General features: G+C 42.4%; 1 protein-coding gene across 1 annotated transcript in view; it reads right to left on the bottom strand.

Moving 5' to 3' along the window:
* MAML2 (mastermind like transcriptional coactivator 2) overlaps positions 1 to 24,950 on the bottom strand; it is a 209,819-nt gene that overhangs the window by 45,773 nt on the left and 139,096 nt on the right. Inside the window, 1 exon segment of the mRNA XM_036383961.1 lies at positions 17,615 to 19,066. Coding sequence (XP_036239854.1) covers positions 17,615 to 19,066 — 1,452 coding nt within the window.

Raw genomic sequence — 24,950 nt, 5'->3', positions numbered from 1 at the left:
ATCAATCTTTCTTTCTGAACCAAAGCTGCAAGTAGGTACCCAAAAAAATGTCCAACAGGACATGTAAAATTCATGTCTGCCAGATCACACTCAGGTCCAGTGCTTTGACTTGTGCAGTTTCATTTCAGTTCTGTGTAAGAACACAGCCCAAAGCCCACTCCAACGGCTGCTACAGCAGCACTAAACTAAAGGCAAAAAAGGATTTTTCCCATATCCTGTAAGCAAGGTAAGGACCCTTTTTTCCCTCTCCAAAGACAATGTGGTCAGAGAAATTGTTATAAGAGCTGTACTTTACTGGCAGATGTACCCTTTCTCCTTCAGATCTCCTAAATCCTGTTTTCCGCATAAGATCAGATGCCCAGGAGCCCACAGATTACTTCTGAGGGTCGAAAGGTAACTAAGGAAAACAAGGTTTCTATTTGCTGTACTGGGTCAGTGGATTTCCTTGAAATAATGTGGGCTCACCAGCTGGAAGAGGTTGCAGAGCAGTGCGCTGAGCAGCCTGACAGAAAGCTATAAGAGAAAAGTATTTCAGTTTTTAAAATTTTATCCCCCCTGGGCAACATCTGCATCACCACTAAATGTTTGCAAATATACCTCTTCAGGATGTTCCTCTGCCATGAAATAGGAGAACAGAAATTTCCCTCATTCCTTACATCCAGTCCATAGAAACTGCTGGTGAATCATAAGCAAAGTGGGTGAGTAAAGAAGACAGAGAGAAGAGAAGAGAAGAGAAGAGAAGAGAAGAGAAGAGAAGAGAAGAGAAGAGAAGAGAAGAGAAGAGAAGAGAAGAGAAGAGAATGTAACAGTCCACACTGGATCTATTATCCATGAGTAATAAGGGCAGTTATGGAGAGAAAACTGTTTATCCCTTGCAATTACTAAGTGTAGCTTTCATCTTCATCACAAAACTTTGGTAATGAGATTATGCCATTTGGCTGTGAAAAACATCATTTTAGCTCCACAGTATCCTTTCCCCAAGGATTTCTGCAAACATTGCCTCAAACATCAAACATGCATATTTTAATGAACTGTGTTAGTCTGCCTTCTATTAAACTACAGTTCAAAACACTAGTGTTAATGAGTTTTCCCCATTTCTGATAAAATAAAAATAGCTAGGGAAAAAATTACTTTTTCCTGACAGGGGGGTTGAAATGAATTGTGTTTAACAAATTGAACAAAACTAGTTTTGTTTTTACATTCACTTTTACTGTGTAGCTTGGGGGATGAAGCTCAGTGCTGCCAACAGTGAAGCCCTCCTGGTTTTCCCCTGTAGGGACTGTCCAGTGTGCCATGCTGTGCTGGGCTGCCTTTGTGTGCAGGTTGAACTCTACCGTGTCACAGCAGCCTGCAAAGTGCAAGTGAGAGTGAGTTTCAGTGGATTACTTTGGATCCGCACCCAGGTATAAGTGGGAGCAAAACCCGAGCTGTGGAAAGAGCAAGCAGTGGTTTGGGGAATATTTGCTGGCATGTGAGGGCAGGAATGCCAGGCAGATCTGTCAGCCTCACCTTGTGCCAGGCTTGCTGCATCTGCTGCCAAGGGTGGAGCTGCTCCTCCATCCTTACAAACAGGCTGCACAAACGCACACGATCATTCCTGCTATCTGCTCTGACCGCTCACAGCAGCTCCCTCCATTCCTTCCATACTAGGATGAAGTCCCATGGGGAGCTGAGGCATCTCATTTTTGGCAAAGAACCTCATTCCCATGAAAGTAAGCACAGTTTTTACACCGCCGTTTAATAACATGGCAACAATCTCATGCATTAGACTCATTTTCTTGCTGCCATGACTTGGGAAATATACACTGCTGCAAAGCAAGCTTCCAAAAAGTGGTTTGTCAAACTTGCCTTCTCCTCTGTGGCAATGGTTTCAAAAATACTCAAACATACTTCTGCCTGCACTATTTAGTGCTATTGCAGACTTTGCACCTTTCTTCAATATACACTACACAATGTCAATCAGCTTAGCTAGAGGGGAAAAATTTCTGAGAAGCAGAAGTGTGTGTGTGCAAAGTTTTGTTCTGGCCAAAGCATACAGCCAGAAGTGGAAAGAACTCACACAGATAAAGACAAACTGCAGGAATCTAACTTGGGCTTAAAAGACTGTGCCCACTGACCCCAGGTTTGAAAGCAGTTTGAAAAGCAGCCTGTGAAATACCAGGCAGAAGTGGTTGCACAGCCTATGCTGGCTGCCCAGGTCTAAATTTCTTCTCCACCTTAGCTAGGGACCAAACTCACAATGCTCCTTTCTGGTTGCTCAGAGGCCAGGGCTGTGCTCAGAGGCTGGCCCCATGGCTGAGCTCATGCCTCTCTGTTCACCTCCCTGATGGGCCATCCACCTCACCTTCCTCAGCTCTCCAGAGCAGGGTAAGCCTCTTGGCACCTCCTGCAGGACAGAGTTGCTCATTCCCTGGAGATCCCTGTCTCTCCTATGACTGCTGAGGCAATGGGGATTATAAGCGTAAGTGAGAAGCATCATATTTAGGTAAGTATAGCTCAGTGAGGCTGCTGGGAACCTGAGTGATTAGTAGGTAAAATTCTTCCTCCAGGCCTTTTATATCATATTCCTGAAATGCAGGAAATACCAGAGACCTTCATTTGTGCAGATGAAAAAGCACTGCATAAAGGTTCTACAGCACCAAACCTTTCAGTCACCATCACAGTGTAGTGACAATTTTTAGTGATTTTTATATGTATGGAGTATAAAATTAACAAACATAATTTATTGCCCTCTCACACTGTAGCTGAATGTTTTACACAGAGGACCTATTCATCACTCTCTAACTAGTGCAAACAAACAGGCTTCCACAGTGTTGATTGATGGATATATTGGGTTTCTTTACTGCTGCTGCTGCTCATACTACTCTTGAATTAATAACTTGGAGTTTACTTTGCACATTGTTATGTTATTTTTAAAGAGCATTCGGAACACCTAAAGCCTGATTCTTATTAACACTAAGTCCTTGTTACACCGAAGTGGTCTGAAGATGTAATTAAAGCTTTCTTCTATTAAAAATTCTTTCCTATGGTCATAATGATATAAAGGGGATCTCCACCTGAATCAGAATCAGAGACAAAAGTTTTGCTTATAAACTTGAGATGGCAGGGAGGAGTAAATAGCTTTGTTGTCACTATTTCTACAGACCACCCTAGTGACCAACAGAAATCTTTTGAACATAATGCAAAAAGCAGACATTAGTACTATGGTGGCTTTACATACTCTCCTTGAAGAGGATCCTGCAATAATTCATTTATAAATCTAATTTCCTTCATTTCTTGCAAGAAACATATGGAAGCAAGCAAGGCCTTGACACTATTGCTTTTGGCTTCTCCATGAAATGCCATTGCAGTTTGGATAAGGTATAAATGGCTGAAAATCACCATTTCCCTTCTGTTCCTTGTGCTCCTTAGGATATTTGTGTCATCCTGTGAAAGCAGTCATTAAACCTGCCCTGAAGACAGCAGCAGAAAGAGCACATATGGCAGTGTGCACATACCTCTGGGACTGCTGAGCTCTCCTAGAGCTGCCATCTTTGGAAAAACTTTCCAAGACCTGCAGCTCCCGATCACATCGCTGTGCCTGCTCCACAGCTGAAAAGCAAACAGTACATCCACTTTCACAGGGTCTGGGGCTGCTGGGCCAAAATGGGTCAGGTCAATTTGAGACCAATCAAGTGAAAAAAAAATACTGCCACAGTGAGGGTCTATAGGTTAGGTGATTGTAAACTTCTTTGGGGGAGACATGGCTAAGAGGGATTTCCCCCAAACCAGGCAGCATTTCTGGTACACTTTTTGTCAGTAATCTTTTCTGCTGTGATCAAGCAGCCTTACTTCTGTGACTCCAAACAGAACTCTGTGTTATAGTGATCACCCTCAGAGTCATCAAGAGATGTTCAAAGAGGGACTATAGGAACAGAGCCACTATATGCTGGGACTGTATCCAATATATCTTCCAGATTCTGCCATGTAGGCATTTTGAGTGTGGCTTTGCCTGTGCATCATACTGTCTGACTGCCCTCTACAAATATTTCTTCTGAATTTGCCCAACTCCAGGTTTCAATCCATGCTGACTTTTGGTATCCACAATGTTGTGTAGCAAAGATTCCTACAGGAAGTGCTCCCTGATATTAGGGATAAGATGCCTTCCTCCTGCTTGTTTTGCTGCCTGGTAATATCAATAGGTGCCTACAACTTTCCTGCTGGGAGACAGTGATTATTTCTTCCCATTTTGTTTTCCCCAAGTCACTCATGATCTTTGGCCACATGTCCTCTTTCATACTCATTGTCTGAAAAGTCTCAGATTAATTGCAGGAAGATGTTTCCTCCCTGCCAATGTTGCCTGAGATGGACCCACAGGTTGTTTGGGATGCAAACACCTAGAGGTGCAGGATGTCTACATATGTACATGTGTGTTTGTGTGCACACTTCCCACTTCTACCACACTGACTCCTGCCCTTTACAGCACTGTATTGAACAAAACTGGGGAGGGAATTTGAGGTGAGTACAGGCTTTGTTTCCTTCTCATTCACTGCAGGACATTTCTCACAGGAACTCAGTAACACCCTAAACCGATGGCAAAAAAAAAAAGGCAGACCTGAGTCTGAACAAGGAATAAAAACCAGATTTCCTCCCAGTATTTGAGAGCATTGGCTAGGTAATCAAAATATTTAAATGTACCTTTTATTTTAAACTGTTGCTTATGGAATATAGCAATTATGAATAATATTTTTACTAATATTTCAATAAAGACAGAGTTGCCCTCTTCACCATCACACATGAAAATATATTTACTTTTGTGTAAACAGACATATTTGAAGTAGTTGAGATGTAAATTCAGAAGCCTTGGTGTGAAATCAATTTTTGCTGTGCTCTACATTTGAAGTGTAGCTCTTACCTTGCATCTATTTGTCATTTGTGAAGTGCTAAGGTTCTACTGTAGTGTGCATGAGCTCATTTCTATCATAGACGAATATCAACAGATACAGCCTCCCTCAGCATAGAATGCAAACCTATGAATTTTTTAAATGGTTTAAGCCATACATATTTAAATATTAATGAAATTAAATTCTGACCACTTTGGCTGCTGAAACCTCTAAATCTTTAAAAGGAAGTTTCCTCAAAATATTTTGACATTTGTAGAAATCTTTGCCTGTCTGAAGTTTTAACAGGGGAGCACTTGGTCAAAACATTTTAATTTGAAAAATTTTTACAAAACCTGCAAAATTTATGCTAATTCTGAATCCAACCCTATTTTGAAGACTAAAATTAAAGCCATACTTATGCATTTAAATTGACGACCTGTTTTCACAAATACTGATCTACTTCATCTCTCCCCAACTCAGCCACCTTGTATGAAGACACCATTTTAGAAGCACCACATGTCTAGTAAATGCTTTCACTTCACCAGCTGTGTTAGAAAAGAAGTGTTGATCTCACCATCTCAATTTTTAACCTTTAAAGAACAGTTAATAGTTATTCACTTCACAGAAGCTTTATGGATGAATTAGTGTGTAGAAAACAATTAGTATATATTACATAATTTCATTACTTCTGCTATCACTACTATCTGTTCCTGTTCCTACTGTTCCTACTGATATTTGTGCATGAACTCAATTTGGTTTAGTTTTTGCTTGTAGCATTTGCATGGCTAAAATAACACAAAATCTGGGCATTCTGTCTTTTTTTTTTCTTTTTTTTTTGGTTAAGTAATATTTATAGCATAATTCCAGCTTCTGCATTGTTTTGTTGCCACAAAAATACCAGAGATGTAAGAAAAATTTGGGAAAAGCACAATAATGACTATTCCAAATATTTACCCTGGGGGACAGAGAGAGCAAAAGGCACCTTGGAAACGTCATTCGAGAGGATATGGGGCAGCAGCCCTTTGTTTGCTTGTTGCCCTGAGAGTAATACACTATGTTGTCCAGATCCATAGGCTCAAATGCAAATATCAAGACAAAGTTATCTAATTAGCAGCCTCACAACCGCCTCTGGGTTTTATGTTGCTTTTGTCAGGGTTGGTTTTGTATAGTAGTCTCCTCAGTTTGAAAGAACATAATGAAGGTGATTAAAATGATTTATTAACATTGTGCCCATTTGAGCAAACAGTCCAAACATTTCTATATTCCCTGGTATCAAGCACAGTGATCTTCACACAAATATCCGAAGCTCTTTTAGCTTTTTAAATTTTTCCACAGCTTGACTTTAATTAATGTTTCATGTGCAAATTTATATACAGTTACTGTACCAACTGACCAGCTTTTGATTTTATTTGGATTCTTTTGGAAGAGGAGAGGGAAGATATCCTCACAACAGACCGTATATTTAAATGAATAAATAAATGCCTGTAAGTCTATATGGTGTCCCATGGGACATCTACTCCTCTTCACTTGGAGGTGGTCTCCACAGATCCCCACTTGGTTGCAACAAAGAAAGGGACACATGAGGTGCCAGTCAGAGGACTAGTCTGTATTTTGCTGTAAAAGCGGAGGAGTAGAAAAGAATCCCATTATTAAACTGAGTGCCTGGCTATGACATATCTAACATTTATTTTAAATTTTATCTTAAAAGCAGTAAGATTTTTGGCCACCAGCACTCTCCTCAGGAAAGCCAAACAATTGGGAATGTGCTGTTAATTTCCAGCCTGAGTTTACTTATGGCCAATATCAAAAATGGTTACTAGGTGCACTGGTTGGAAAACTTGTCAGAAGAAAAACAGAGGTGGATATGTTAAAGCTATATGGTTTTTGGATGAACATTCTCTAGATCTGCATAAATAATTTGGCTATGGACACATAAGTCCTACTTTGCAGCTTTAAAAATATCAGGCTTTAATAGAGAGATGAATGTTTGTACCTCCAAAAACCCAATTTCCTTAGTATTTTCAGATGGTGAGTCCAGCACTCCAGGTAGCATTTCTGGAGGATTAAAAGCCTGGGGCCCTGGAGTTTGGCCCACCAAGAAGTGCTTCTGAAAAGGATGGGTGGCCTTGATAGAATTTCAAATACAAAACAAGATTTGGACAACACAGCTGTACTTAGCCCATGAACTAGCTTTCACGTTTACCAAGGAAGCCTGTAATTTGTGGACCAAGAGTTATTTACTTCTCTTAAAAATAAACTCAGCAGTCCAAGCCCTACATGAAGAAGAGAAGATGCCAAAATCAAGGACTGTGGCACACTTGGGTCTCCTGCATAGACCTGTAGGATAGTACTGCTGCTTTCTCACTGTGTTCAGCAGCCCACATGGCTGTGAGATATTTCTCGATGCTGTTTCAGCTCCCAAGAGCTGGATGCTGAAGAGGAAGAAGGGCTGAAAAGGGACAGTCAGTGGGCAGGAAAAACAGGATGAGAGCTGCAGGATTCACAGTAATGATAGGGCTGAGAGGAAGACAGCAAAAGAGGACTTTGCACGCTCCTTGTGCCATGAGGCTGGCATGGCACAACAGGCCAAAACGGAAGAGTACCTTTGGCTTTTTTTTTAGGAAGCCCTTGCCAAAGATAAAAAAAGCCAGTTTGCACGCCTTTGCTAGGAATATGTTAGTGAAACAAGTGAGCTGGTCATGCAAACAACTTGTTTGACAGAAAGCAAACCAAGTGTCAAAAGCCAGGCAGAGTTCAACAGCTAAGCCTGGAAATGAGACACCCAGATTGTTCTGGATTTGCTCTGGTTCAGTTGATGCAGCAGATAAACAGTTAATGCCATTAGTGAACAAATGGCAGCGATCAAAAACCAACAGGAAAAGGCCACCACTTGCCATAATTCGAGCGAAATGACTGCACTCAACGCCCTCCCTGCTGGGAGGTGGCAACACTAGATAAAAGCAAATGGAAAAAGAAATATTTTGGAAAAAACCTCTCCCTGCCCCAAATAAATTTCTTCCTGCTGGAAATTTTTGAAGTCCAGTTATTACTGTTAAGCTGAGTTTGTTCACAGGAAAAACAGAGAATGATGGAGCTGAAGAAAGTCTCAATTCTCAGCCTGTGAAATACTCATAAGATCCACTTTAGTGTTCATGGATCCCATGCATAATGAGGCCCATGGAGTCTGTTGTAGGGAGAAAACAATGAAGAGAGACAGGTAGCATGCTTAGCATGCTGCAGAAAGGGTTAAAAGTGGTCAGTTCATCACTCTCCTGTGTGGTGCCTTGGAAGTTTTCACAACACCAGATGTGTGAAAAAAAAAAGAAGAAAGCAAGCCCAGTGAGCACCAGTAGACATCCTGGTGCCCTGGAAGCAGTTAAATTAACACCCAGCAGGGACAAATTTGCAGCTTTGGGAACAAGCTTAAAGTTAGTCTGTTTTCATTCCTGGAGTGAATTTGCAAGTGTATGACAGTGAAGTACAGCCTGGGAAGGAGCAGGCGGCTTTGGATTAAGGATGGATAGCCAGAATCTGCTCCCACCCTCCCTCCTCCCACTCTATTTTGCACTTAGGCTGTGAAGCTCCCAATACTTCTTCTAATCCCTCTGTCTTTCCATGTCTTTTACCAGTTCCAGTAGGAAAGAAAAAAGTAATTCTTTTTTTTTCCCCCATTCTAGCTGAAACCAGACAAGACTGGAGTCACCCCAGCAAAACCTGCTTTAGCTGGGATTGCAGTTAAAAGTCCTTCGGAGAAATCTAGTTCTGCAATGGATAAAGTTGGATGCTTTTCTAACTAGAACCAAAGCACTAAATCCTTTAGTAATTCATCACTCAGTTGGAGCCGGGCTGTGGCCCGGCTTGCAACCACTGCAAATTATAGAAAAGACTGGAAAAAGAAAAGTCTGTGAGAGTACATCTAAACCATCTTCACAGAATTACAGAAAGCCCTCACAGTCCCTCTCCCTCATACAAGTTACATAACAAATTGGATCCACAAAAATACCATCTTTCCTCATTTTCACACCTTAGTTATTGCAAATATTTTGGCATCAGTCAATCACAGGGAACTTTTCAACCAAGGTGGATTACACCGCTTCTTATGAAGGCCTGAGAAGGCCAATCTCCCTCATTCCTCCTCGTGTATATCTTTGGCAAGGTAGGAAGAAACTTCAAACCCTGAAACAGCCTTCTCAGAGAGGTGGTTGATGGCCCAAGCCTGTCAGTGTTTAAGAGGTATTTAAACCTTATAAAAATGTTGGTCAGCCCTGGTTTGCTGAGGCAATTGGACTACATGATCATTGTAGCTCCCTTCCAACTGAACTGTTCTATATATTCTATTCTGTTCTGTTCCATAAGTTGGTTATGCAATGGCTACACTTGCAGCTGAACATGGTGGAGGAGCTGTAGGGTCCCCTGAAGGAAGAAAATCAGAGAAAGAGTTGTATTAGTTGCTTCCCAGTGGGGCAAATACACTGCTTATTCTGTCTCCCTGACTGACAGGACGAACAGCACGGCCTGAAATGTGTACTGTGTCCTTTCAATTTGGCAATTTGAAAGGCTCAGGGCTGGATTTCCTGCCCTGTTCTGAAGACTCCCTGCAAACACTTTGGGAACTACTGGACACGAAGGCCTTACGCTCCTTCACTTATTGCTGGCATAGGATACAGAAACAGTTCTTAAGTGTTACCAATCTTCCACTTCCCCATTGCAAAGACTATAGGTTCTTGTCCCATGTGTATCAGTAGCTCCTAATCTGCTCCATTTTCTCCCACACTATTTCCCTTGGATGTCCTGTCTTCCTCCACCTGCACCCAGACTCATTCTCAGCCTTCTCCTCCTGAGCTCCCAATCCTTCTCACTCATTCCCTCTCACCCAAGCCCAATTTGCACTCTGTATTACTGCCTTCCAGGCTTCTTCCTACCCTCAGACCCTCACTCTTTCTGGGCTTCACTCCTTTACCACCTGCTCTTACAGCTCTGTCCATCCCATCCAATTGCCCTACTCTGGATTCAGTCCCATCTGGCTGTTTCTTTCCCTTGCACTGAACTTTCTGCTCTGTGACTCTCTCTGTCCTGTCCCTCCACACCCAGTCTCCCTCTTGCAGTCAGCTGTTCACCTTCCACTCCTTCTCCAGACACCTCCTTAGGTGAGGTTCCCCATCACCAGCCACCTGAGGTGAGTTTAACAGCTCACTGCTCCTGGCAGAAGCAATCCCATCTCTGCTTCTGGCCTCCACCTGGGTACTCCTGCCTCTTCCCTTGTGCAGGTGTTGGCTTTGCCTGACCCCGCAAGCTGAAGAAAGCCTACATAGAGAGAAAAAGGATAGCTCCCTGTTGGCCTTGTGAGAGCTTGGACAAGTGCCAGAGGAAGAAGTACTCACAAGGCTAGGGTGGGGAAGGATTTCTTGCCCCTTTCTGAAGCTTCTAGTCTTTAGATCAGCTCTTCCACCCTGTGAAACCTCACATAAGAGAGTCCAAAGCCTCTGTGCTCCCCTTCTTTTGACATATTGACACATAACTCAATGTCAGAAAGCAAGTTTCAGTCTGCACATGTCTTTCAGGCAGAGCAGCAGAGCTGGGATCACGGGTGTTGAGAGTTTTCTGCAGAGAGGTTATTCCCCACCACGTGCCTCACCCGGGTACTCTGAGAGCACCCTCCTCACTGGTTACATAGGAGGCTTAGGGGATTCGCATGAAATACAGATATCTGGTATGAAAGAGAGGGATAAATATCCCTCCTTTTACTCAATTCCTATGCTTTCTATTGATTCACTGGGTCTGGTTCAACTCCAGTGGATTGATTGTAACGGCTTTGAATGACATCTTCCTTCTTTATTTCTTTCCCCAAATACACAAGAATATATAAAATATACAGTAAGATTTCCTTCATCTCGAGGTTTGGCTGGCTTGCTTATTTAGATTATAAATTCTTCAGGGCAAAACCTGTCTCTTACACTGTGTGTGTACATTACCAGAAACAGGCATGCAGCAAATGAAGCAGGCAGATGGTTCTGGAATAGTTCTGTTGGAGCATCTGGCTGATTTTCTGGAACAGCATCACATTCAAATGGTAAACTCACCCGTGAAAACTCACATTAAAGGAACATTACTAGGTCTGTTGCTGTCTTAACAACAGTCATCTGTGGCCTGGGGCAGGTCTCCACCATAAAAACACCAGCAGTAAAAGTGGCTGAGTGGAGGAATAAATATTTGCCATTAAAATATTCCTTCATTTTGAACCCCGGGAGAGAGAAATTACTGGGACTAAGCACTCTTGAGCACTTCGGGGAATTAAAATAATAGGAAGACTCTAGGGAGAACTGGGGCTTGTTAATTTTTTTTTGTTCCTTGACTTCTTGAGGTATTCCTAAATTGTCTGCAAACAAGTAAAAACTTACAGGAAAGGGTTTTTCACCATGCCAGCTCCAAATGGTTGTGGAATTATATTGTTTTTCCAGGCTGCCTTTCCAAAATCCCTGCAGGAAGTTGACTCAGGGCTTGACTCTGGCCTCAGATGCATGCACAGCAACAGCAGGAATCCTCACTTCAACCAGGTAAGAAGCCCTGGTGGACACCATAACTTTATGGACAAGTTCACAGATCAAGATAGGCTAACTAGGTTCCTAGCAGAGAATCAGACCTGAAGCATCCTTGGCCCCTTTTCTTCTGGTCAGCATGCCATCTTCACAGTTCCTTATCTCAGACTTGTCCTGTTACACTTCCTTTCCAGTTAATCTAATAAGCACAAACTCACGTCCTGTTTTTGATGATGATTCCTCACTTTACACTACCACCCCAGGCCTGTAAACTATAATCTCAGCCACCAGCACTTGTCAATCTTCTCAGTTGCCATTTGTTCCTTGCAGCCATCCTCATCTTCTGAGTACACACTCAGTACCTTGGCTGTGCCTTTGCTTTCCTTCTCTAGCCCATGCCTCCCAGGTGGTGGTGGAGTACAATCAGAGGGCTGAAGTGCTAACAACCTTATTGTACCCTCTGTCTCTAACAGCAGGTTTTTCCGTCCTTCATCCAAGACAACTGACTGAGTTATGAAGGGTCTCTTGGATCACTGCAGTTCTCAAACCAACATCTTAAGACCCGCAGGTAGGGAAAAGTTCATACCTATCAAGTTCTTTCCATAATACCCATCTTATCTTTGATCTTATAGAAGTCAGGTCAATGTTATCCCTTTGAAACAGGTGACATTTTTAGTCTGAGTTTATACAGTTCTTCACAGAATTTCATTTTGCCCTCTCAGTGGACCTCCCAGGCACTTTCACAATGTTAATAGATAATGAATGAGACTTCAAGTGTGCTGACATTAGCAAAGAACTCATCCAGGGAAGCTCAATGATGTTTTTCATTGGTACCTTCATGGAAGTACCTTCAAAAAGCAGCTCAACAGAGATGTCAGGAACTGTCTCATCTACCTCCCAAATCCCCCAACCAAGAAGCCTTTGACCATGGATAATAACCTACTATTCTTCCAGTGTAAATGCTTTATGCAAAGAGTTCAAGAAACGTTATGGAACTTGGGGTGTCTCTGAGACTTTGAATTACCATATCCTCAGGGACTGACTGTCCACAGTGGGACTGTGTATGTATTTTGTTCAGCAAACTGAGCATGAATGATATAAGGCACCACCAAGAAAACTGTCCATAATGACAATACAGGAACGTACAACATTTCTCTCTGGTTTCATGCTCATAAATCAGTTATGACCCTGCAATTGATGGTGGTTATTGGGACATACTCAAGTTTTTGTCCAGAATATTTAATTCAGAAGTCCTTGTATGAGGGAATGTGACCAAAATGGAGATATCAAGAAAAGCTGTCATCCAAATATTATTTTTATAGAGAGCTTTGAGAGAAAGGTCACATTGTTATTTTCTTACACTATGGAACAGTTTCTATTATTACAGATTCCAAAAGCCTGGAATCGTTGTCATTTATGATCTAAGTAAAATTCAAGTCCTGGTTTGTACCCATTACCAAAAGCTACTCTAGGTTTTCTCTCTTCATTTCACAAACATTTGTAAAATACTTCCTTCACACTTGAAAAGAGAGAAGTTGCCTCACCAAAACGTGTTCTTGTTTTCTTCCATAGCGGTAAATAGAGAGGTTTAGCAAAATACTCTTTTAATAAAGAAGACAAATTTTCTTTGAGAAATTTCAGGGACTAAATTAGATATGTGAGTTACTACTCAGCAGTGAATGGTAATAAGAGTTTTTTATAACTAATGTCAAAAAAGACATTAGTTATAAAATGTCTTTTTGGTCCCGGTGCTTCTTCCTCACATAGTACTCTATCTGAAAGTTTAACACATACTTTTTATTGAATCCAAATGGTGTCCATGCTTTAAAAAAAAAAAAAAAAGGTAGAAGGTCATATCCTGCTTCTAACTATGCTGCTGTGAGTTCAGTTATACTCTCCTGAAAATACATGAAATTTCTCTGGGCTTACACTGGAGAAAATGAGAGGAGAAACTGTTTCAGGATCTCTGCATGCAGAGCTGCCAGATTAGTTGAAATACCACCTCTGTCCCTTGGAGATATTTCAGATGATGAATGCATATTAAGCTCTGGGCATTGGAAGGGCTGGTGTAATGGAATGGTTTGCAAGGGGGCAGTCACATCAGCACCTGGAGCTCCTCTGTGGTGGCACATCCCTTAGTGCAGTGCTGATCAGTAATCCTACAGGGAAAACATGCTAGGAGCTGGTACTGGAGAAGGGACTGTTCAGTATTCAGTAGGGAGGAAGACTGGTTGGATGTAAAAGGAGCCTGTTAAGTTCCAGTAAAGAAAATGATCTAAGGTGTGCTCCAATTCGGACAAGTAAGGGCAAATACCACCACCACCCCTTAAACTGTGACTAATCACAATTCTTGGGTTATTGAAAAAGAGTGTAGAGACGGGAAAAAGGAGAAGGTGATCCCATCCTCAAAGCAATTCTTAAAGAACAAGGACTAACAAGGCCCTGAGTTTTCCACAAGCAAACACTGTTGTGGGTTGTATCTAAACTGATGTACCCAGAGCCTTAAAAATATGGACTACTGGTTGTTCATGTAAAGTGGAGGGTGAAGCTCTCACGATCCCTTGTGTTATCCTTGCCTCCAAAGCCAAGACTAAATAGGACACATGCCCACATGCAGCAGATGAAGTGGCCTTGCTCTCTTAGGGCTCCTGTTCTCATGAGCTCAGCCTTCTATTCTCCCCTCCCTTGAGCAAATGAAGTTGAATGAAAACAATTGGAGAAAAATTCAACTTGAAATCCTTGAGTTTAATTTGGCTTTAGGTCAAAACCAGAAGGGGATGAATAATATTTTATTTAGTAGATACAAGCTTTTTTTGTTGTTGTTGTGGGGGTTTTTTTTGTTGGGTTTTTTTGTTTTGTTTTTATTTTTTTACTTCTTCACAGAAAAGTAATAGATCTTATTCAACAAATAAAATGGCTGATCAAAAACTTGGAAAATGTGTGAGGAATTTCTTGGACTAGTTAAAAACACCAAGTCTTCAGTTCAAAAATCTTAAGTCTTACTTCAGAAGCATCTCTCATTGACTGGACTACCTTCCTTCAAAAGGGTAAAGTTAGACTTTTACCCAGGCCCAGGTACAGATTTTCAGCTGAGGCTCTGTAGAAGTATCACGTACCTGATTAAACTTGTATAGAATTTGGAGCTTCTAAGACTTCCTAAGCAAAGAGAGTGTTGAACTTCTATGAGTTTTTTCATTAGTATGTGTATGTTGCATTCAGATAGACAATAGAAAGGAATCTTTCCCAGAACAATGGAGAATAAAAGAGAGAGGCAAACAAACCCTTCATTCAGATCAACCTTCCAGGAAACCAAGATGATTTCCATCATTTTTATGACTTTTCCCTAGAGGCAAAAGACATCTAATTAGCAAATCCCTCTGTAAGTTTGTTTCAATTGACACAAAGGGAATGTGACAAGCAGAGAAATTATAAGCCTTACATTTCCAGTTAACCACTTTGAACTGATAAAACCAAGCTCAGATGGGTTTTGGGGATCTTAAAGCTTGGGGAGCAAATAATCCAGAGGGTGAGTTAGTTCTGCTAAAAATGTGAACTTACGGTGTTGCAGTCAGTGATTTCTGACAGCAGTGTCACAGCAGTCCTTTGTGAATGTGCCCTCACATCACCAGCTACAAAGCATTGCAGTGAGTTGTGACATGGTCCTATAATGATCTGGGGAGGAGCTGAATGATACCAAGCAGAATCAAATCTTGATTCCTCAAGCAGAAATAGAGCATGAGTAAAATAAATATTAATCATGAAGTTAATTAGTAAATGCTGGTAATTAATCATGCATTACTTTTAATGATGGGTAGAAATACTCAGAGGTGGGAGACGATCCTTCAGGAAGCAGGCTGTGCAGCTTAAATGAGGTAATGTCCCTATTGCTAAAATCAGCAGCAGCTGATCCACAAGGTCGTTTTGACCTTTGTTGTCTTTACTGGAAGATAATACTAGCTGCGTCTCCTCCCCCTCGATTTAATATCTAAATTTATGTGGCAAGCAGGCCCTGTCCAAGGGGTTGGTGGGCTCTTGCAGCAGTGCAGGCAGGTGCTAAAGGGTCCACAGGACTCATAAATACTGCCAGGTAAATGGTTACATTCAAACCTTTTAAAAACTCTGTAATTCATGGACCAATTATATTTCTAAGTATTGTTCCAGCAACTACAAAATACTCTAATTGAGAGAGACATAATTGATATCCTGAACTTCATCAGCACTTTGGAACAACTGCTAGGGATCTTTAAAAAAAAGCCAGTTATCTCTCTAGAGCATGGAAAAAACAGCATCTTTATTGCAAAAGCCCTGTAATCTGTGTCTAAAAAGCTTCCAAGCTTCTCAGCTGTGCTGTGGGTCAGGTAGCCACATCTTGCAGAAACAGCTGTGGGAAGTGGTCAGATGACAAGAAATATTGGAAAATTAGTTGGCAGAAAGAAATCTGTGATGATAGGCAAAACCCCTTCCTTGGTGTAATATCTCAAGTTACACTATCACTTGGACAAGTTTCCTAAAGCAAAGATCTTGAGGCCACACAGGTGAGAAATCCTTCTACACTCATGGTAAATCTTGCAAGTACTACTGGGCTGAGGTGCCCAGTTCCATCTTGTTGGCTGACCCCCCTAAGCAGCAGCCCAAGAGGGCACAGAGCAAGTAGTTAACATTACTTCAAGCAGAGCTGCTCTCATGTTTTTATGCCTCACCAGAATGTGACCTTGCAAATTTTTTCAGAAAAACAGTAGTGTTTGCAGAAGTCTTGCCTGTCTCCCCTGTGATGACAGATTGCTGGAAGGTTCATGATGGCTGAATGAAGGAACAATTAAAATTCATCTGTCTGCCAGTCTATTAAGAGAATGGGGAAATGCACCTTAGAAGAGAGCACACAGTGGCTCAAGAAGAAGAACAGCTTGCAGACACCTCCCATAAAACAGCAAAACTGTGCTTGCATCCTGCAAATGCTCATTCTACAGCATCTTTCCACAAAGCAATTTCTCACACCTACCCATAGGTTTCACCTGGTACCTCTTGCTAAGGGACTTGTTGGAGTAAGTCATGGTTAGTTGTTCAGGAAATTTAAAAGGAGAAAGGTGTGCAGGCATACAACTATATTTACTCTTTTTAAAGCATCAGCCTATTCATCCAGTTTGGTGAAGAAACTCCAGCTTAGAAGGATTCGTTCACAGTGCTGCCTTCTGGGAGTCCATGGAAAACAGGCTTTCATTTTTAAGCAGCTTCTTATAGCTTTTTTCCCATCTCCACACCTATACTGCAATTCCATATCTTCAAATATGCTGAGATGAAATCCCACCTAAACTACTCAGAGTTGCCTAAACATTCCAAGGTCAAATATGTTTTACTTGTTTTGCACCTGGTTTCCAGACTCTGGGGTACAGCAAGTTTGCACATTCTCACTTTGATTGGCAGGTCTGAAACTTGGGATCTGAGATCTGGGTGCACAGGGACTTGGCATAGCACAACTAAGCTAAAACAGCAGATATTGTCAGGGTACTGTCTCATGATAACACAGTGGGAGCTGGCTACATGAATATAGTTGTAGACATATCTGTGGCAACCTTCTCCTTCATCTCTCAGCATGTATTTTATCCACAGAATATTCCCAGAAGTGTGATGGGTGTTTAGAAAGCTCACAGATAAATCTTAGTTTTTCTTTGCCAAAGCAATAGCAAATGTGCAAACAGTATTTTTTGTCATATCAGTCAAAAGATATCTAAAAACAGAATTTCCTAACCCTGCCTCCCTGAGAAAAATGATGGCATAAAAATTAACATTGTAAAACACATTATCTAAGATAACATAGAAATTCATTAAAATTCTGACTTTCAAAAGAGCCTAAATTTTTGTAAGCTAGAAAACTTAGATGGGAGTCCAAAATACACTAGCATCTGCCCTACTATCTCACCTTTCTGACAAGTATCTACATAATATATAGCAGATATATAATATATAGCATTCATTCCATTGAATGAAGAGAAAAGTGTTATGAGCATGTGCTTCTTGAAATTCTTCTAAATGTGCATCCATAATACACCTGAATAGGTTCTAAATGTGCCATCACCAGCTCTGCAGAAGGGCATGCTGAGAGGATCATTAAGTGCCACTAGGACACATCTCCTGCAGGAATGAGGCCAGGCTTGGAAAAGCCTTTTTATTACTTGGACCAGAACAATTCTGTAGCAAATAAGGAGGAATTTGTCTTACCTGTCTGTGCTGCTGAGAGACTGGATACTGCAAACCTGAGATTTGCTGGCTTTGCTGCATTTTCTGAAGCATCATTTTTTGCTGCATTGCTAGGGTTACATTAGGTGGCCTCTGGAGAGACTGGTTTGGGAGAGGCTGAGCAGTTTGTGGCTGTGGCTGTTGTTGCTGCTGTTGCTGTGGCTGCTGCTGCACGGGAGCTGAACCCTGTGCCTGCTGGGTGTAGTGCAGAAGAGCAGGCTTGTTTTGGGAACCCAAAACCGAAGGCATCTGCTGGTTTGTTTGCTCTGAGTTAAAGTGAAACAAAGGCTTTGTGTTGCCATGATGCTGCTCTAGAGGTGGCTGAGCACTGTTGATAAAGTTTCTGTTGAGGTCCTGAGGCTTCTGTTGCATGATTATGTCCATGGGATTGCTCTGGGGAGTGGTTGGTTTATAAACATAGTTGTTCATCCCTTTTGTCTGGTTTCCATTCACTGGCACCCCGAGCATTGCTGAGCTTTGTGGGCTGAACTGCTGCTGGCGAAAAGAGGGACTGGGGATTTTCTCTTGCACAAAGGGTCCAGGGGAAGGTCCTGATGGAGACAGAGTGGACCAGTTGGCTGTCTGGTTCTGCTGCTGCTGTTGCTGCTGAATCAAGGCATGCTGCTGCCGGTTGGCTGCGATCTGTTTGAGCTGCTGTGCATGAGACAACTCCTGCCAGTTAGGCAATGGCCGAGTGGACGCAGAAGAAACCTGTGACACCTGTGTTTGAGGCACCGAGGGGATGGGTGAAGAGGCAGACATGGCAGTGGAAGCCATCGTGAAGGCTGGACCTGTAGAAGAAGGCCTCATCTGTGGGGAGCCCACAGGAGCCTGATTCATGCCTGCTGCATACTCACTTTTTATCACCATCTTATCCATCTGCAGAGATCTCACAGGGCCCCTCTGGCTCTGCTGCCCAAGGTCAATGTTGAATGGCTCATCTTGTTTTATCGTGGCATTTATCATATTCTCTAGCTCAACATCACTCATTGGTGGCACCGATATGTTAGTCAGTTCATTAAACAGTTCCTGAAGCTCAAGATCCATCATTTGGTCCCATGAGTCTTCCCCATATCTGTTAGGGAACACGTTCTCATGGGATGTCTGGCCATCTAAGTGTTTGCTGCAGGACATTGTTTCTCCTGGTTCTTTCTTTACCTCTTTCAAAGTCATATTAAACATGTCATTCCCACTAGCATGGGTATTGTTTGCTAGGCTGCTGGCCTTCCTTTGTGATCCTTGCCCCACAGTCATAGTTCCTGACATTGACTGGCTTTGGCAATTGTTAACATGTTGTCCACCTTGTCCCACTGGGATATTGTCACCCACTCTTATCCTCTTAATGTCAAGGAAAGAGTTCTCTGAAACACCATTGGGCCTTTTGTTGACAGGTGACAGATTTACCACCAACTTTCTCTTCAAGGAGCCTTGAAGCTGAAAGAAACAGAGACAAAAAAAACCAATCATTAGATGATACCAAAGAAATAATTTAATTGCTTGAAAGGCAAGGACAACAGGCAAGTAAGCATTGCTTAGTTCAGAAAGCTCCTCTGGGCTTTTTTTGGTCAATGAAGCTGTGCAGAACTGTAGGCAAATAGGCTTTAAGTGGTGACTCTCCCTGCCACCATCACCCTTGCCATCAGCATTTTTTGAGCACTGCTGCCTCCTGTTTGTCACAGACCCCCTTCCCCCTCACAGGTGTGATGAGGGAGGGAGGTAGCCAGAGCTGTAGTTGGTAAAGCCCCTTTGCTCCAGATCTACTCCAATCCAGCTGTGCCAGACAGATCTAAAGTATTTTAGACAGCAGAGACAAATGCAGTCATGAAATCTGCCCTTGTGCCTACCCGGTGGTGCAGTTTTCATATTCCCAATTTTGGTATATGATCCAAAAAAACATTTTTGACACTTGTAGAGTCCAAAAGTCCTTGAAAACATTATAATGGCACACACAAGATCAAGGCATACTTAGCTTATGTAGGTTTATACTGGCCAGAGATGTGTATGATTAAAAATGTTAGATATTAACCTGTTGCAAACTGAGAATGAGTTCACTGGAGCCATGTCCAGTTATGTCAGCCAAGGGTCTGGCCCATGATGTACTTAATGCCAGATTATTTCCCAAAGATGTACATTAATACATTAAGCCCTTGTTGTTTAGGTCCTGAAACATCTCTTGTAAAACATACAGTCCACTCAACACTGCTCTGAGAATTGTAACTCTGTTTTCTTTCCCTTGACTATTTACAGTGATACTTCCATTTGCTTGCCAGCCCTGTAGGCCTACTGAAGGAAAAGAGGTTCATGGCTCTGTCTGCCTGATATACTCATCTGCTGTGGCTGTGCACACAAATTCCCACCCCATGCACAGAAAACAGAGATGTCAGTCCCATGAGCTGAAAAGCCTGGACTTGGTACATATGCCCTCAAGTAAGATGCAGATGCCCTCAAGAAGAGTTGCTTTGAACACAGTTCATAAAATAACAGATCACTGTAAAACAAGGGCAGCTGTCCTATATTTAGCCCTGTACATTTCATCTTAGAGGTCCAAAGGGGCACCCAGTGAGAAGCGTGCACATGCAGTCCAGTGAGAAGCGTGCACATGGTCCCTGTTTCAGCCAGGAAAATAAGCAGTGAAACACAGCTCACCTTCTGCCTTTCTGCATTTGGGCAGAAGTACAATGGCCCCAGAGGCATCAAGACAACACCATCTGAGAAATACCTGTGAGTGCCAGTGAGAAAATAATAAATAATGCCTGTACACACTGTGATACCTTAGGAAGCTGTGAAGGGCAGAGAGAACTGGGAACTCTAATTCTCCAGTTAAGTGAGGAAGAATGATTTATGAGATCTTCCAGTCACGTTATTTGCATCATGCTGTTTCATGTACAGAAGCCCATGGGTACGTAATACTCTATTGTGGCCTCTATGCCCTTCAGTTTCAGGCTTACCTATAGGTAAAAGCTCTTCCCAGTTAACTCTAGATGTGAAAAATTTTATTCTGAATATAATTTAATTGCTTGAAAAGAGTTTAACTGAGAAATACATATTTCCTCCAAACCCACATATGCTTCCATTGCATCATCAGGTCACTGAGTTTAGCCCTTAAAAATAAAGTTTGTAATTTCTCTCTCTGACCAATTTCATATTTCAAGTTAACTTTCCAGCATAGCTTTTAAATCACAGATTCATGTTTTCATAAGGACGAACATGTTGATCTCTCTTGTATAAGTCTACAGACTGCGTGCATGCAAGAGTAATTAATTGTCACTAGGTGTCCCTCACTGGGGAGAGGTTTTGGTGGTCACTGCAAAAAGCACAGACTGTCTTGGATTAGTATGTTCCTTCTGACACATGAGTCACTGTACTTTCCTTTGGAACAAAAAAAAGGTAAGTTGCACTTCCTTTTACCATCATCTTTGCTGTCAGTGTGTTTATTAGAAACCATGCTCGTACACTCAAATTCATCTTCCTGGGAAATGGGGAAGTCCACAGGTCATTAGAATACATGACTTGGCAGCACATTTTGCTTTCAGATATGTTGCTGACAGAAAGGCTGAACAGAGTACATCCCCTGCATATGTATATGTTTTATGTGGTTAATATGACTTTCTGAGTTAATTTGGGTTTGCTTGACATTTTGAAGCAGAGGGAGCTGTTTAAAAAACTCCACATTTTCAGGGCACCTGCACCAAGCTTTCTGACACGTAAAAATGCAGGTGTTACATTGTGCTCTGTGTAGTATCTGCTTTTCACCTGCATTTGAAGTAGCTTCTAGCAGATAGCAGGGTGAGGTGGGTGAGCTGGGAAGTGGTTTGTCACACACAAGTCAGCAGCAGAGCCAGGTAGAGCACCTTGATCTCCAGACACATCCCTTAACCAAGCACCCCTCCCTTAGCATGGCCTGGAGGACTCCTGGTTTCATGACATCCTCCCACCAAAAAGGGGACTGTACATTTCTAAAGAATAACAAGTAGTAACTTATTACACCTCCCCAAAACCTTGCACACATAACCCTTGGAATGCTGACAACACCATCAGTCAATAGATGTCCACACCTTAAAGCAGGAATGAGAGCAAGTGAGGCTGCAAAGGTGCAGGGAAATCAGGGGACTTCACTAAGGCTGCTACAAATGTCCTGATTTCACATCCCCCATGAGTTCAGGATATGGAGGGAGAGGGCACGGGAGTGAGCAGCCCACAGGGATGAAGCCCCCTCTACCTCCCTGCACTGAGCTGTTACCAGTTATATGTCGGGGGGAGCTTCAGGGGACTGGTCTGTGTTTGTTCAGGAAGATGAGCAGCGTCCATCACAAGCCTCTCTGAACGCTGCCTTTTGTAGGGCACTGCTGCCCCAGCATTATCCCTGTTTTGTTTTCAAAAGGGAAAGGACCAGGGTTCCATCACTGAAATCTTTGCATTTTTCTAGCAATCACATTTTTCGATTACTGACTAAAAGTCAGTACTCAAGCCCTTTTTACCCAAGCAAAACACAGACTCTTCAGAAGGAAATAAAAAACAACCAACTTGCCAGATTTCAGGCTCCATCTCTTTCAATTTGCAAGCTAGGATTGATTTGGGTCAGTAAACATAAAGCAAAAGTTCCTATAACATACACAGGCACATTCCTCAGATCAAAGAGGCTTGTGGTTACACATCTCAAACTGCTTGAACTGTGTAATATTGAAAGGCCCTGTGATGGGAAACGAGTGAAATGACAGTAAGTGGGAGAGGAGGAAGCCCTCCATGCCCAGCTCCATCCCACAGGCAGGTGGGCAGCACTGGATGAACCATCACGGAGCACAGGCATTTCCTGGCAGCATGTGTTACTGTGAGACCTTTTGCTGAGCAGGCTCTGGTGAGTCAGTGTGAGGTCATGCACTTACAGCAAGGCAGTGCTGGATGATTGATCTTCTGAAGTCAGAACTGAGCCTCTGGAGATCATTTCTATGAGACAGCCCAGTGCTGTTCCTGGACAAAATGCTTGGGGACAGCAGAGGGCAAACTCTAGAGATGACTTGATCTAAACGACCTGGTGTGATACCATGTCCTGTGCAGAGGGACATATATAATATTTATAAGTTTTATATTTAAAACTTATTCAGAGTCCTAAAGGAATTTAAGAGAGGCAGCTTTTTCTCTAATGCTCTCTGACACCAGGCCAAATCAGCAGGAAATCCACTGAACTAATAATGAGGGCTCATCAAATCCTGGTACCAAATAACTTCTCTTTTGCAAAAACAGAAAGGTTTTTGCTTCACCTTTTCTTTTGATTGAATTTTTTTACTAAATATAAAACTAGAGGTTTTTGCTGATTTTTTTTTTCTGGCTCATTTTATTTTTCCAGAAAATGGAAACAAAAAAATGTTTTGGTGCAAAGGCACAGCTTGTCAATGAGAAATTTTAGAGATTGTTTTCTCCAAAATATCCATATCAAACAATATTTTTATCACATTATTGATGCATTTCTGATATTACTCATGTGTATTCACCTTGTATTTCTTTCCACAGGGTCTATCCGATATAGTCAAGAAAAGAATTGTCTGTGTCAGCGGGAAATAATAGTCTATCAGGTTTCTCTTTCAATAAAAATCTTATTTTTTGTGCATTTCATACAGCTTCAGCAGTTGGACTTCCTTTAGAAATTGCTCTTTATGTCATTTAACACTTTGTAAGAAGGAGCACAGTGCTCGACAGAGCTCCTAGACTAACCATCCAGCACCTTGAGTTTCACAGCTCTCAGGACAAGTAAAACACAAGCTGTCCCTCCAACTTGCCTGAGTAACTCCATAGTGCCTGCAGATCAAGCCTTTGTACAGAGATTTTAGTACTGCATCAGACTCATTTTGAAATGTTTATAGCTGGACACTTAAGACTGGGCCAAAACACCAAAAATACCCCAAGAAAACTACAGAGAAAATACCACAGTTTGATAGTCTTAAGTCCTCACTAAGCCTTTTAGTGGAAGACATAAAAGGAAGAATCCTCCCACCTTTGTTCTCCCAACTCCCACAATTTCCTACAAAGGTTTGCAGTGTTCTTTCATTGTGTGGTGGAACAACAGGGATGGAACTCCCAAGGTGCTACTGATGAAACCCCACACTGTGAAGCAGGCAGTGTGGCAGTGTCAGCAGTTCCTGTGGAACGGGATCTCTGATGATAGAAAAAGCACAAACAGATCCACTTTAAAAGGTCCATTTTGGATTACCTAGATTTTCTCACAATACGTGTTGACTGCACTGGAAACAATGGCTACACTGTAAACAAAATACTCCATGTAGCCGGGGAAGCAAAAGGGTAAAGAATTACAGGGAAAATATGAAAAATATTCAAACAGCGAAAATTGGAAAAAAAATCCTTTCAAAGGAGGAAAAGATGCTGAATGATACTTATTTATGCTGTGAAAGCACCTTTACATTGCTGGGCTGGACCTAGCAAGCCACCCTTGAGGCTTAGAGCCTGATTCTGAATGACAGCAACTCTCAATTTAAAAATAGTGGTTGGCAGTGTTTGCTGCCAGCAGTATCACCTCCTGTGGTGTTCAGAGCTGTGCCAAGCTGGGGAGCACCTTTCCAGGCAGGGACCAGGGCACACCAGTGCAGAGCCTCCCTGTTGCAGGAATCTCCCAGCATGCAGGGGGACCAGATGCCTCTCTCCTTTCCTTCTTACCCCTTCAGCCAGGCAGGGTGGTGGTGGTGACTCAACTATGGCCAGCTCCGAAGCCACAGAGGCACCCTGGGGCTGACACAGGGATAACGAGGGGCCATTCTGGGGCCACCACAGCAACTAATGCCACAATCACACAGGCACCCTCAAGGCCCATTTCTGACTACAGACAGTTTTGAAGGTTCCCATCACCACTATTTCTACACATCTGAAATCCTTTGGCACTGATTGTTCCCCTTCCTTCCCACACCCAGGAGAATCAGGTTCACCCTGATGTCTCTCCTGAAAATCTCAGTAGTGTGATCCTCTTCTGAGGACGTCCCCCCAGCCCTTCTGCTCCTCACTTTCTCTGCACTGCTCAAGTACATTTATTTTTAATCTTTTGTCTTCACTGCAGTATCTACCTGACATGGCTGAGGATGCACGCATGACAGTAGTCTTCAGAGAGATTTTAGCACTCTGAGTTGACAAAGTCCAATCTGCTGATGATGCTGATCTGGTAAGCACCATTAATTTTTCATGCAGCACTGAGTGACAGAGTGGAGGCCTGGACACTGTGCACAATGGAGAGCAGACCTTGGAGCTGGCATGTCCTCAGAGCACCCTGGCTAGGACAAGGTGGCTCCTCCATGGGTGCAAAGAGCTGTGCAGGGGT

Source organism: Molothrus ater, chromosome 2, assembly GCF_012460135.2.
Source record: "Molothrus ater isolate BHLD 08-10-18 breed brown headed cowbird chromosome 2, BPBGC_Mater_1.1, whole genome shotgun sequence".
Classification (NCBI taxonomy): Eukaryota; Metazoa; Chordata; class Aves; order Passeriformes; family Icteridae; genus Molothrus; species Molothrus ater.
This window is presented reverse-complemented; position numbering and strand designations above follow the sequence as displayed.